Source organism: Corylus avellana, chromosome 1 (assembly GCF_965113065.1).
Source record: "Corylus avellana chromosome 1, dhCorAvel1.hap1.2, whole genome shotgun sequence".
Taxonomy (NCBI): domain Eukaryota; kingdom Viridiplantae; phylum Streptophyta; class Magnoliopsida; order Fagales; family Betulaceae; genus Corylus; species Corylus avellana.
In genome coordinates this window covers 8,274,791-8,288,280 of record NC_142490.1, presented here as the reverse complement: position 1 = coordinate 8,288,280, position 13,490 = coordinate 8,274,791, and the positions used below count along the sequence as shown (strand labels likewise).

Below are 13,490 nucleotides of genomic sequence, written 5' to 3'. Positions count from 1 at the left end.
CCTTAATATAGACGTGTATTCACAACATTAAAATTCTTAAATGGGGAGTCTTATCCGTAAGATACCCCATACATGTTTCCCCCCCCCCCCCCCCCCCCCCCCCCCTCCCTTCTCTCCCCCTTGTTCTCTTTGCCTCCCTTTCTTATTTGCTACACTTGGTTACCTATTAACTTTTTTTAAGACTTTGGTTATATTTTTTTTGTATTTTGTATTATTCCTTCTGCGAATTGCAAATTTTCTATAAAACTTCATCATTGTACCAGAAGTCTTATAGCATCTGATTTTTTTTCTTTTTCTCTTTTAATGGAAATCATGAGAAAAACTTAATTGTTTATAAAGCTTGATAAAATGATTTGTCTTTCCAAGATACATATTAAAATTATTTGATTTTTAGGCAATAGGACACAAGGAGAATATTTTCAGAATTTCGTGCTTAAGAAGTTCTAATGGAAAATTATCAGAGAATTTGTTTTGTTAGCATTAATAGAGATACACAAAAACGTTTATGACCATTATACACCAACAAATATGTAAAACAAATATTTTTCCTCCGTTTTCCAAATATAGAGGTTCTCGGGCCAATAAAAGTAAAATGATAAAGCAAAAATCTAGAGAGAAAAAAAAAAATCACGACAGACAATTGCCAAGAATACGAAGATTGAATAAATCCCGTAGCATTCCCGCCAACGACTCGTATAGATCCGGCAAAGTGCAGTTGAACCGCCATAAGTATGCAAAATCTAAATCAAAATTTCATAAAGTTTTGCCTGACAGGAATGAACTCGGATAGTCGGATGCACACAAAATTTGGCCACAGATTTGCACACAAAAGTTCAGAGTTTTCCAAACAGAAACATAAACCACCACAATTCCTCTTATGTGTAACGATTAACAAACTTGCAGTGAATAAATTTTTAAAAATCTTAAAGAATGCATACCAATTGGACTCTCGGTTGCACCTCTCTCACTCGACACCCAAAGTCCTGGTCCCTGCACCTCTTGTTGCTCATCCTACATAATTTATCCACAAAAACACAATACATATAAAAATCTATATAAACGCTTCGGTTTCAAAAGCACATTATACAATTATATTCACTTTCTACTGAGCAAAATTGCGGAATGTAGATCAAAATGGAACTGTTTTGAGCAGTTGCAGGACTCACCTCAAGTGAGAATGTGGAAAGAGCGGCGATGGCTTCCTCGACAGGGACAGCCATGGATGAAGCTCAAATTTACAGTTAAATCTTTAAGTCGAATACGGCGAAAGATTAAGGCACTGCAAAGTTTGTGGATGAAACCTTTGCATTTTGAGCAAACGGATAGATCGAAAATGGGAAGACTGTGATGATTGAAGGTGTTTTCTCTTTTTCTCACCTTCAATTTCGGTAATTTTGGAGCGAATGAGGAATGAGGAATGGGATCGCCAGCGAGTCGCTTCCGGAAATGTTGTCTCAAGGTCGCCAACTACTCACTCGACTGTTATGGTTTGATGCCTGACGACAGAGGGAGTAAATTACGGATTTGACCTTTCTACTCCTAAGTCTGGTTCGAGTCTTCACACCACCAATATATATATATATATATATATATATATATTGGTATAAAAAATAATAATAATAAATTTAAAAAATAAAATAAAAAAAATTGTTAGTCAAGATTTAACGAAATTTACAAAATACTTACACTTAAATCTTTGCAATTTTTTATTTTTATTAAAAAAAAAAAAAGGTATTTTGAAAATTTTAACAATACTTAATGAAAAATCCTAAAAAAAACATTGCAAAAATTGAAAGTTTGATATCTTAAATTGAAAGTTTTTAAACTTTAAAAGTAATTTCAAAACATGTAAAAGCTTTTTTGTAAAGTTTTTCCCATATATATATATATATATATATATATGTGGGGAAATATATTTCCACTCAATCTACAACCTAATTTACAATGTCACTCACTTCGAAAAAAAAAAAATTTACAATGCCACTCAATCTTTTAATTGAAAAAATACACACTTCTTCTTACTAACATTTAATTTATGATGTCCCTAGTCCCTACAAACTAAAGATTACGTCAATGTCACCTCAAATTATCCAAACTTTGCAATGCACCTCTTTTGTCTTGCAAACAGACTATAATACCATTTAAAGATTACAATAAGATAAAAATACAATTAATTTCTTTTTTAACATAAAAAAACAATGTGGCCGTGGGTTTCAACACTCTTTAATTTTTTTTTATTAAGGGTATTTTTGTACTTTGGGATACATTACAAATTTTTAAAAGCGACAATCTTTAATTAAGATGACATTGTAAATTGGTTGTTAGTCTGAGGGAGGTATGTGTACTATTTTCCTTTTAATTTTTGCAATATTTCTCAATATCTCATCGGAATTGTAATATTCTCTGTAGTAAATTTTTTTTGGTAACGATGAATTCTTTCAAGGTAGGACCACTTTGTGTACTCACCCCTGTTAGGTAAACATCGAACCCGCTCTCCACACAAATCGAATAATACTTGGGCTTTATCAATTAGCCCTAAAGAATTGTTTGCACCCAAAGAGATTTGAATCTTAGACCTCATAGACTACAACAAAGACCAAAGCTCTTACCACTAGAGCTAGCTCGAGGTTATTCTCTATTGTAAATTGAAACATTATGGAACATTGTAAATAAGGTAATAGTTTGAGGTTTCACTCCAACTGTCAGCATCTAATTGTTGACCGTATAAATTTCTTACTAATCAACTTCGAAAAATGATATATTTTTATTAGCACGTAAAAATTACATAGGTTTTTTTAATAATGTGTGCGTCTTAATAACTCAAAAAATATGTCACTTTTACATACTGATTTATATGAAATTTTTGTCCTTTCTTCTATTAAAAATCTAGCCATAAGTTAATGAGAAATTATATATAACCTCATGTTTTCCCTAGGTTCGATTTTAAAAATTTTTAATTTTTAATTTTTTTTATTGAACACCAAACTTTAGACCATTTTCAATCTTAAAACTCCATCCAAATTTTTGTCAAATTAATAACAAAAATAATACAAAATACATGCATAGTGATTTAGAAATGGAATATGGCTTCTCATGCTAATATATTGGATGGTAGTAATTAAATTATAAAATTTACTTTCTAATACTATACAACTTTAACTTCTTCTTTTTTTTTTATTAAGTAAGAAAAAAAAGAAAAAAAGGATGGTTCTAAAGCACGTTAAAATAAATAAATTATATCAATCTCAATTAGTTGAGTTGGAATTAGGATGAGGTGGGGGTGAGATACGTACATCTAAAGTCACTTTGATTGCTCCCGACTTGAAAGATAAGCAAGGGCAGCAAAAGAATCGAAAGAAAAATAAAATACTATTATTATGTTATCTTGGAAAAAAAACAAAGAAAATAGTAGTGATTGGTGGGCCCATAGGGCCACAAATTACTTCCTTATGTGATGATAACATTAAAACAATTTTTTTTTTTTTTAAAAAAAAAACTAATTGGTTTGTTGGTTTTCAAAAATAATATGTATTCTTTAAGCAAAAAAAAAGCATGTGAAAAACACATACTATTAAGAAATATGTGTTTTTCATATGTTAAGGATACATGTCACTTTTAGAGGTTGGTTTGTAAAAAAAGTTCTTACAAACCAATTTGTAGAAAATTTCTGTATAAACAGAGAATGAACACAATAAAAGTTAGCTGGTACAAAACTCATCTCTGACGGTCTTTCTTGAGTTATTCTATTCATTACTCTCTCATGTTCCTTCCATCTTCTCAAAGTCTATGTGACGTGACTTCCCAATCAAAAAATAAAATTTTATACACCAAATATCATAAATACGGCGTAGTCCCCCAACTAACAAACTAATCTTCATGCACCAAAAGTTATAAAAATTACATTGGACATAGTTTTCCTCCAAACTCAGTTGGAGGAACTTCCTTTAATCTAGTCTATAAAAATGACATGTGTCCTTTTTTTAATAACATGTGAGATGCATGTGAGTTTTTAGAATTATTTATTTCAACTTTGTCCATATTATTTAAAAAAATATATACATCTTACATGTTCAAATGACATATCATTTTTATAGATTGAGTTGGAAGAAATTCCTTCAACTGAGTTTTGAGAAAAACTCTATCCGACTACGCCACATAAGTTTCTAAGGAAGAGAGAAAAATAGGAAAGTAATCATAGGGAACACACGCCAAGTAGCATTTGAGTGGATATGAGGAAAATAAGTAAGGTAATGCATTAGTCATCTTTCTTGGATAACACTACAATGTAGAGTAGAAAATACCCATGTTGCCCTCCACAAGTTGAATCGTAAAACCACCAAACTAGAACAAAGGGAGACTTCACTTTGATGACCGGAGAGACTCCACCAAGTGAAAGTTGTTTTGTGTGGGTCACGAAATTATTTGATCCTCTTGCCCCCGGCTCTATGAGGCTCTTTGCACGGAGCTCCTCCAAAGTATATATATATATATATATATATATATATATATATATGACATGTCCACACAAAGATCGACGAACACTGTTACATTAATCCAGTAAAATAGGACGAGTATGTAAGGGATCTATAATGAGTTTATATTAGGTAAGTGAGGGAGTAATCGGTTAAGGCAGTTCAGTTGGGTCAAAGGAAGTTGGGCTTAGTTATCAAAATAGTTAGCAAATATAAGCCCAAGTTGTAGAAGAGATCGATACCAAAAATGATAAGGCTTTTGTAAGCAGTTTAGTTCTTGGAGCCAGACTAAGCTCGAATTAGTCATTGTAGTTTTCATTCAATTTCAATATACAAATTCGGTATCATCATCTCATTCGTTTTCCAAAATCATGCAAATCACCTCCTACAACTGGTTTGGGGTTAGCCAGATGGACAATGGGGGTGGCCTAAACCACACCATTATGGTCCATTAGTTTGGCTGATGGAATGATGATGGAAGTACTAAATTGGTATTTACCCATAAGTCACTTACCATCTGTGATACAGATTAAAACCTAGGTGAAAAAAAATAAAAACATGAAAACCTTGGTACTAAAAAGATGAAAAATGCTACACATCTTAAATTTTCTTCTCAAAAGTTGATTCCCAAATGATGTGTCACCATTACATGAATTGGTAACACATTTTTCAAAATAATAAATCTCATGAGATGGTGACACATCATTTGAGAACTAACTTTTGGGAGAAAAATTTAGGATGTGTAGCACTCCTTCTAAAAAGATTACTTAACCCTTATATATATATATATATATATATATATATATATATATATCATACTTCCTGTGTACTAGGGTTGCACCCCTCTGCGCTTTGATAATATATCTTTACTTATCCAAAAAATAAATAAATAAATGAAGCCAAAAGATTACACCATTTTAGATGAAAATAGTTACACTTCTTTTCCTAAGCAGAATGAAAATGGCAATAGCAACTTTGTTATTTTGCTTATGTTGTTTCAAGGTCTGCTAGTGATCCAGCCATATTTCAACGAAAAAAAAAAATGCCTGTCTGTATGAAAGAATTATGAGTAATTCTAGAAACCTCTCGTCTTGTGTTCCTTAAAAAATGAGGTGTCTTTTAAAATCATAATTTGATCAAAATCTAATAGCAATCAATCACGAGTTTAGTGGTGATTTTAAGAGCCACATCATCCTTAGAGGGATATAAGAGAGACTTGTAGCATTACTTAAGAATTCCACATTAGATTGAACCCTGAGGTAAAAAGATCATAGATTCTCCATTCTTATATCATATGCCTTATCTTGCTATCAACTAATCAGGATAATAAATAAGATCAAACAAATTATTGTTTAAACAAACACACAAAAAACTGATGAAACAGCTCCATATCGAATCGGACTATAATTCTTGATGCAGCCAAACATGAGTAGAAATGGGACAATTTTCTTGATTTGCATATGGTGTTTTTTTAATTATATATATATATATATATATATATATATATGTTAGCTTCATATAACTTCATTTTTAATATTTTTTTATATTATTATTTTAATTTTGTAATGAATACATCTTAAGTTTAGAGAAATTCTCTTTCTAGTATAATAGATATAACTTGAATTGTTATTGTGAGTCATGATATGGATATATGTGTTTGTGTATGTATAAATATGTATGTACATAATGAATTAATATACATACATAGTCTATAAGACATAGATATAAATTTACATTCAAGTTAATTTGTTTAATTAACTCAAATGATAAAATCATAACAATAATTAATTAACTAATAATTAGTATGGATTTACAAAAAAAAAAAATGATATTCATTCTTGATAAGGAATGAATAAGTTAATTGAGCAGCTCATGAATAAACACAAATTCGCTCGAAAATTAAATGAACTAAGCTTGAACAAATTATCTAGTTCAATGATAAGCTCAACCTCCGCTCGTGTAAAAAATAAAATTAAATGAATAGAGCTTTAACATTAAATACTCGGCTCGATTACCGCCCTAATTGAGACCTACTCTACACTTGCCTTCTGCATTGATTTGCAGCACTGGAAAAATACTCCTTGTATGCAGAGCCACCATTGACACATGCTGTTTGCTATTCCAGAATCAGGCTATAAGAAAGGGAGAAAGAAGTATAAGCCGCAGTTATGATGTTACATCATTGACAGATATGTCAATTATCTGTCTAGCAGCAATCACTCTGTCCAAAGTTTCGTCTGGAACTGTGATTCCAGATGTCTCCAAATCTGCAACAATTGCAATGGCTGCATCTAGCTCCCCAAGGTCGAGACATAGCAAGATGATTTCATCATAAAGGTCACTGCAATAGAAGAAAACTAGATAAGATAAAAGTTTTGTGGTAGTGGTTTGGAAGTGCCAATAAAGAAATGCAATTTAAGGCTTTCTGACCAATGATATATCATTGTTGAAATTCCTTACAAGCACGCTATGTAGCCAAAGGCAAGAAAACTATAAGAAACAATAGAAAAGACTCCTGCTTTTGCATCAATATGATGCATAAAAAATCTAGAAAAAGTCTACCCACACTTTCCCACCAATCATGTAGTTCTCAAATTACATTCTTTTGCGTAAAATATTGGTCTCCAAGAGAACTAATTGATCCATGCCATATTTTCTTAATATGCACACAGCCGAACTTTCAAAAATGACATAACAACCAACATACAGATGTCCAAAGCATAGTCCACGGAAAATGGAAAAACTAGATCAAGAAAATCCAACATCTAATGTTCTATCTTTTCTTCCCCCTCAAATCAAGCACATGATCTTACCTCCCAAATGTATAGCCAAGACTGTGTGTTGTCTGCAGGATCTTCAAGAAAGCCAACGGTAATGGAGCCTTTATAGCAGCACGCAAGATCATTGCACAATCACCAATAGTTGGTGTTCCACCCAATTCTATTACCTGAAAGTGCATTATTTCATTCATTCAAGAACACATGGTTAAAGCAGATAATTCTATGGTAACAGTAAATTTTCCACTTTCCACATCAATGAAACGACAAAACCAAATCCTTTAGGCTGAGTTTTACCATATTCTTAGGGAATCCCATCTGATATGCAGAGCATGAAATGGCTATATATGTTTATTTAAGGAGTTTTACACAGGCTCATCAAGTCCCAAAATACAAAGATATGGATAAACGTTGCTGATATAGATCAAAGCTGATTTTGTTTATAGATGTTTGGATTCATGAAAATCCTAATGAAATTTCAGGGACGTCCAAAAGAGAAATTTATAAGAAAACAAGACTAATAACGACTATTACAATGACCAAAATACCCCCAAACCCTAATGACTCACAAACCCTAATAACTCTTCTAACAAATACATACAGTTCCTGTCAAGTACAGAAAGTTCATATACATGTATATGACACACTTCTTTTGATAAATTTAGTGTTAATAGATGATGCTTTAAGCTTTGAGTTTCAAGAAGAAAAGAGAGATTTAAGGTTTACTTAAGCAAAGAGAAAGAGAGCCGAATCTAGGCTCTGTAAATGGCATTGAAACTTCTATGGCAATTGTCAAAAAACTGATTACAAAAGGCTGGTAATCTAATAACTAATGTAGGCTATGCTACCCCCTTACATCTTGGTTACTTGAGCAAAATGACAACACGTTTTTTTTTTTTTTAATAGGTAATATCAATTTATAAAAAGTGCAAGGGGCGCAACCCATGTACATAGGAAGTATACAATAGAGCCCACATATACAATAACTTTTAAGCTGAAAATGATGCACATAATTCTAGAAATTTCGCAAGCGTTGAAACTTGCGATGAATGCCACAATACTCTCCAGGAGAAAAGTGTTTGGAGCACCCTTTTCTTCAACTCTATAAGTACAAGTTCACGGTCCTCAAAACTCCTTGCATTCATTTCTCTCCATAAGCACCACATTACACACAAAGGAGCCATTCTCCAAATTTGAAGAACTGTACGATTACCCCTTTTTCCTCTCCAACTTCCCAAACATTCCTTCATCCTACCCGCCATCACCCATGTAACACCAAACAGTTGACAAACCATGTTCCATACCTCTCTATAGCAACTTCACAATGCAATAATAAATGATCAATAGATTCGCTACTATTTTTGCACATACAACACCACTCCGTCACTATAATGTTCTTTTTACGTAAATTGTCCAATGTTAATATTTTCCCCATCGCCGCCATCCACACAAAAAAAGCAAAATGACAACACATACAAAACATTACAAAAAATGACAGAAAATTCCCTGCATCATGACTTCCCCTCCAAAAAAGAAACTTGTCCTTAAGTTGGAAGAGCTACTGTTAAATCATTACTTGTCTTAAAAGCTTAAGTTTATAGGAAGATGTAAATTTAATCATTTAATCAACAATTTAACACTCACTCTCAAATGTGGGATCAAACTCAATTTTAATAGGTGAGGCGCAACACATGAAATATTTAATTTAAATAGTGAGTTAATTGACGGAATCAAGGTTTGAACTTAGAGCCTTTAGCTCTAATGCCATATTAAATCACCACTTATGCCAAAAATTTAAGCTTATAGGAAGATGTAAAGTTAATCATTTAATCATCACTTTAACAATTACTTGGGCATTCAAAGATAGATAACGAAAAAAAGAAGAGTGATTTCAATGAAGGAAGAGAGAGGCACCCAAGCAAAGGAAATAAAAAAAAAAAAAAAAAAAAAAAAAGGAAGAAAAGGAAGAAAATGAAAAAAGAAAGAGAAATGAGGAATGGATGTACAATATGAAATAAGTGAGCTCAATGAAAATTAGGATTACTAGTGTCACTTGTGAAGAAACTGAGAGAAAGATATAGGAACTTGCCTTCAACATAACTTTAATTGCTAACTCAACTTCCCATTCCTGTGACCATCTTCGTGGAGGTATGTTCCTTAGTTCTCTATCCCATGTCCAACCCCAAGCATCAGCTATTGTATACATGTCTGACACATCAAACACCTTCCTTTTTCTCAGTTCCTTGAATGCCTCAAATATATCCTCAGGAAACCAGTCATCATCATCATCATCCTACATCCATAAACAAAAAATATTCTAAGGTAAGACCTTAGATCTGAAAAAAAATGGTCTCAATCAAAACCTAGTGGAAACAAAAACCAAAAACGAGTATACACAGTTTTACACCTAGCTTGTGCCTTTAAAGTTCTAATTAAAGAATCTGACTGAGAAACCAAATAAAGAAACCAGACAAGCAAAACAATTTGAACATACTAAATATTCAGTAGCTTTGAATATGATAAAAGTAGAATTCCTGAAAGACATATGCCAAGAACTTACATATTACGATCTTTAAGTCATAAAACCATACATTTTCCTTTGAAGTTATCTTCGATGATCATATTTAAATAAACAACTTCATCCCAACAGGACAATTGTTGGACTGTCAAAGATGTTAGAACCACGAAGCTTTTCAGATTTATGTTTTTGAAGCGTCTGTATTAGTCAAATTTGAGAAACGAAAGAATGAAGTTGATTAAAACATGACACTTTATAATTTGTAGTTCCAGTCATCAATGGATATGGTAAATTTATCACATTTATAGAAATTATAAAGCCAAAAAGACTCAAAACACTAACATCAGTAAAGTGGAGAGTGACAAAGCATTGAAATATAACATGTATTATGGGATAGAGACTGTCAATTCCCATATACATCCATCAGGGCTATCTTCTTCAGATTGAAATATTAGAAAAATGAAATTGAGACGCTGTAAATCTAGTACATAGGAAGTATACAAGAGCTACACAATAATAAAGAAAAAGGAAAAAAAAAAAAAAATGTAGATCTAAGATTAAACAGATCTAAGGAATTGAAAAATGCCCTAGAAGAAAAACTACCAATCTTTCTCATCTAACAGAAAAGTGGTGTTAGGAGTAGTAATTTCATTCCACTAATGGTAATTCAATTCCCACAAAAGTCCTCGCATTCATCTCCCTCAAAATTCTCCACATCAAGCATTGTGGTATTACATTCGATATAATACTACTCTAGTGTGTATTGAAGCATCCAATAACTCCATCATTGACAGGCATAACCTATGAGAGTCCAAACAAAGATAATACTAACAACTGTAACTCCCAAGCAACAATGCAGTGAAGAAGGCTAAGGTTCATTGTCTCCCTACTTTGTACATTCAATCTTAGTCTGTTATTATTTTCCCGAGCTTCCGAAAATATGGTGTCAAATCTTTACCATGTTCCACAATCTTAGTTAAAAAACCACCATTGACGGAATGTTTTCTTCCAAATAGATCACCATGGAAAAGCAAAACCCTAAGCCTCCTCACAAAGCCTGATAACTATCCATCCCATCCTGTCCACCTTCCTCCCACTAACATCTTATATTTTCATTCAGCTACATGAGTCCTTTTTCCAAATGATTAGGACTTTTATGACTTTTATTTCAATATTTCCAAAATAACATGAAAACATAATTGATGGCATGATAAAGAACAATCAAAATCAGGTAATCGACCAGCAAATAGTACTAATTAAGAACATGTTTAAATAATTAACTTGATCCAAATAATAAAAACAAAAATGAGTAGTAAGAAATTAAACCATTATGGACTTTCATACCTCCACAGATATTCGAGAGGATCTTCTCCTTGTCTTTTTGGATGAGGTAGTTGTTTGGTCAGAATCTTTCAACAATTGGACTCCAATCATTTGAAGAGGCTTCTTGGCTTCAACTTCCTTGTCCTTCACCCTGTCTCCATCTTGGCTCTCAGTCTGCTCTGCCTCCTCTTCATCAGCCTCATCATCTTCAACCTCTTTTGCAACGTCTTCTACATCAACATCATCCAACACATCTGGAGGTTCTAATTTGCCCATGTCCACAGGCTTTCCATGATCGCCATTAAAGCCTTCTCCAAGGAAGCGGCGTTTCCAGAACTCTGTATTTCCTTCTTCCAACTTGATTCGAGAAATTAGTTCATCCACCTCTTCATCAACCTGCCAGATGGATCATACTTAAATCGGTATCAATTTAACTTCGAAGAGAAAGACCATGCTGAACATATATAAATTGTGATATGCATACTAAGGAAACATGAATCTGATCTAAACAAAAGAGAATATCAGTTTTCATAGCAGGAGAAGAATTGTAAATAAGATTAACCTCTTCTTCTTCCTCCTCAACAGGTGGAACCCAAAGGGGCCGACCACGAGAGCGATTTATTCTCCTTGCTTTTTGCACACGCTGATAAAGAACATTTCTAGTTCCATCTGTCGGCAGACCTTGTGCTTCTAGTTCTTCCTTCAGTTCAGATACTATCATCTTACTTGCAGCCTTGGGCTTTAAAATGTTCTGCTCAGGACCCTTTATAATTTTCCTTAACCGCTCCTCCACTCTGATATAATCATATTCCGATGCATACCCTAAGGCTGCCAGTCCCTCATTCTGTAAGGTTTTCAAAAGTTTTCGATGATATGTCTTCGAATCCTCAAGACATCTTTGCTTGAAGGAGGCTTCCATTGGGTTTGAGTATATAAATCCCACAGCATCTGGATCTAGAGGAGTTTTTCCCCTTCGAGGCACCCAACGTTTGCGCTCTCCAGTAAGCCCACCCTCTGCAATATACCTGATTCATGTGAAAAGACAATCAATACCTTAACAATAAAATTATGGTCACAAAATGCACTAGACCAATGCTAAAATATGCCTGAACAAAATTAAAAGAAATAAAATAACAATATAAAATTTAAAGCAAAACTAGAATGTATCATGACCAAGGTTTTTGTAATGATGGTTTTGTTTCCCTTTGAAGAGTGTTTGGCGGACTAAGGTCCCTTGAGGGTGGCATTTTTTGTTTGGTCAGCAGCCTTAGGAAAGATCCTTACTATGAACAACCTCCGAAAGCAGAGCACGCCATTGTGGTTGATAGATGTTGTATGTATAAAAGGAATGAAGAGTCCATGGACCATCTTCTTCTTCATTACGAGGCTACATATGTCATTTGGAATGTTTTATTCAGTCGATTCAAGTTGTCTTGGATTATGCATAGACGAGTAGTCAACTTATATGCTTGTTAGTGGACTGCTAGCAGTACTCGGAAAGCTACCATGTGGAAGATAGTGCCTTTGTGCTTTTGTGGTGTACATAGAGTGAAAGGAATGATAGAAGCTTTGAGCACTATTATTAAAGGACTTTGAAGGATATTAAGTTTTTATTTTTTAATACCTTATATCTTTGAACAACTGCTGTTGTTTCTCATTTGGTGATTAGCTATTATGATTTTCTTGTTCTTTTTGCTTTTATTAGTTAGGTGGCTTTTCTTGTATACCTCTTGTGTACCCGAAGATGTCTTACATTTTTAATGAAATTTCGATTACTTATAAAAAAAAAAATCTTATTGTTGTTCAAGATTTGAGTAATATTTCTTTAATAGATAATTTATTATTTCCACCAAAACGCTTTAAAATCGCATATTTCTAAAATTTTGATCCTTTACTTTCTATCACCCAAATCTAGCCTCTAGGTTGTTTGATCATCTTTCTTCAAGTTTTTATCAGCATGTTTCTTCACAATTTCTTCCCAACGAAAGCAAAATCTTCCTCGAGCAATTATGCAAAGATAACCATATGTACATGGTATGCTTGTGTATATATGGAAACATAATGAAAAAGGTAGTTTACAATAATTTAAACGTTGATCCAAACTCGTAAATAATCTGTAGTTGTGTATTTCCTAGAGATACATCACGTGTATTTGAACCAAGACAAATTTGCCCCTTCCATTGCTTACATGGAGGTAGGGTTAGAGAAGATTGTGAGTCAAGGACTTGAAAAGAGGGAGGGTTATTAGGCCCAATGGATCCATCCAGAGTAATAAGATGAAGTTTTGATGAGCAAAATGTTGTAATAAATTGACCTAGATTTGCAGGATTTTGTCAGAACAGCAAACTTAATGACTTTGGGCTGTCTGCTAATGGCTTAAGCCCGTGTTATGGAATCCCA

General features: G+C 33.2%; 2 protein-coding genes across 3 annotated transcripts in view; both read right to left on the bottom strand.

The window, feature by feature from the left end:
- PIR121 (transcription activator) overlaps nucleotides 1-1,486 on the bottom strand; it is a 54,917-nt gene extending 53,431 nt beyond the window's left edge. Inside the window, exons 1-2 of the mRNA XM_059581392.2 lie at nucleotides 1,167-1,486; nucleotides 939-1,011 (exon numbers count right to left, since the gene is read on the bottom strand). Of these exons, the coding sequence (XP_059437375.2) occupies nucleotides 939-1,011; nucleotides 1,167-1,220 (127 nt within the window). The 5' untranslated portion in view covers nucleotides 1,221-1,486. The remainder of the gene's footprint in view (nucleotides 1-938; nucleotides 1,012-1,166) is intronic.
- Nucleotides 1,487-6,296: 4,810 nt separating this feature from the next.
- Nucleotides 6,297-13,490, bottom strand: part of PTAC3 (plastid transcriptionally active 3) — a 41,162-nt gene continuing 33,968 nt past the window's right edge. The window contains exons 9-13 of one of the 2 annotated variants that reach the window (XM_059582494.2): nucleotides 11,653-12,115; nucleotides 11,112-11,486; nucleotides 9,339-9,542; nucleotides 7,286-7,419; nucleotides 6,297-6,813 (exon numbers count right to left, since the gene is read on the bottom strand). In XM_059582494.2, the coding sequence (XP_059438477.2) occupies nucleotides 6,639-6,813; nucleotides 7,286-7,419; nucleotides 9,339-9,542; nucleotides 11,112-11,486; nucleotides 11,653-12,115 (1,351 nt within the window). In that variant the 3' untranslated portion in view covers nucleotides 6,297-6,638. The remainder of the gene's footprint in view (nucleotides 6,814-7,285; nucleotides 7,420-9,338; nucleotides 9,543-11,111; nucleotides 11,487-11,652; nucleotides 12,116-13,490) is intronic. The other variant, XM_059582495.2, reaches the window with a different exon arrangement.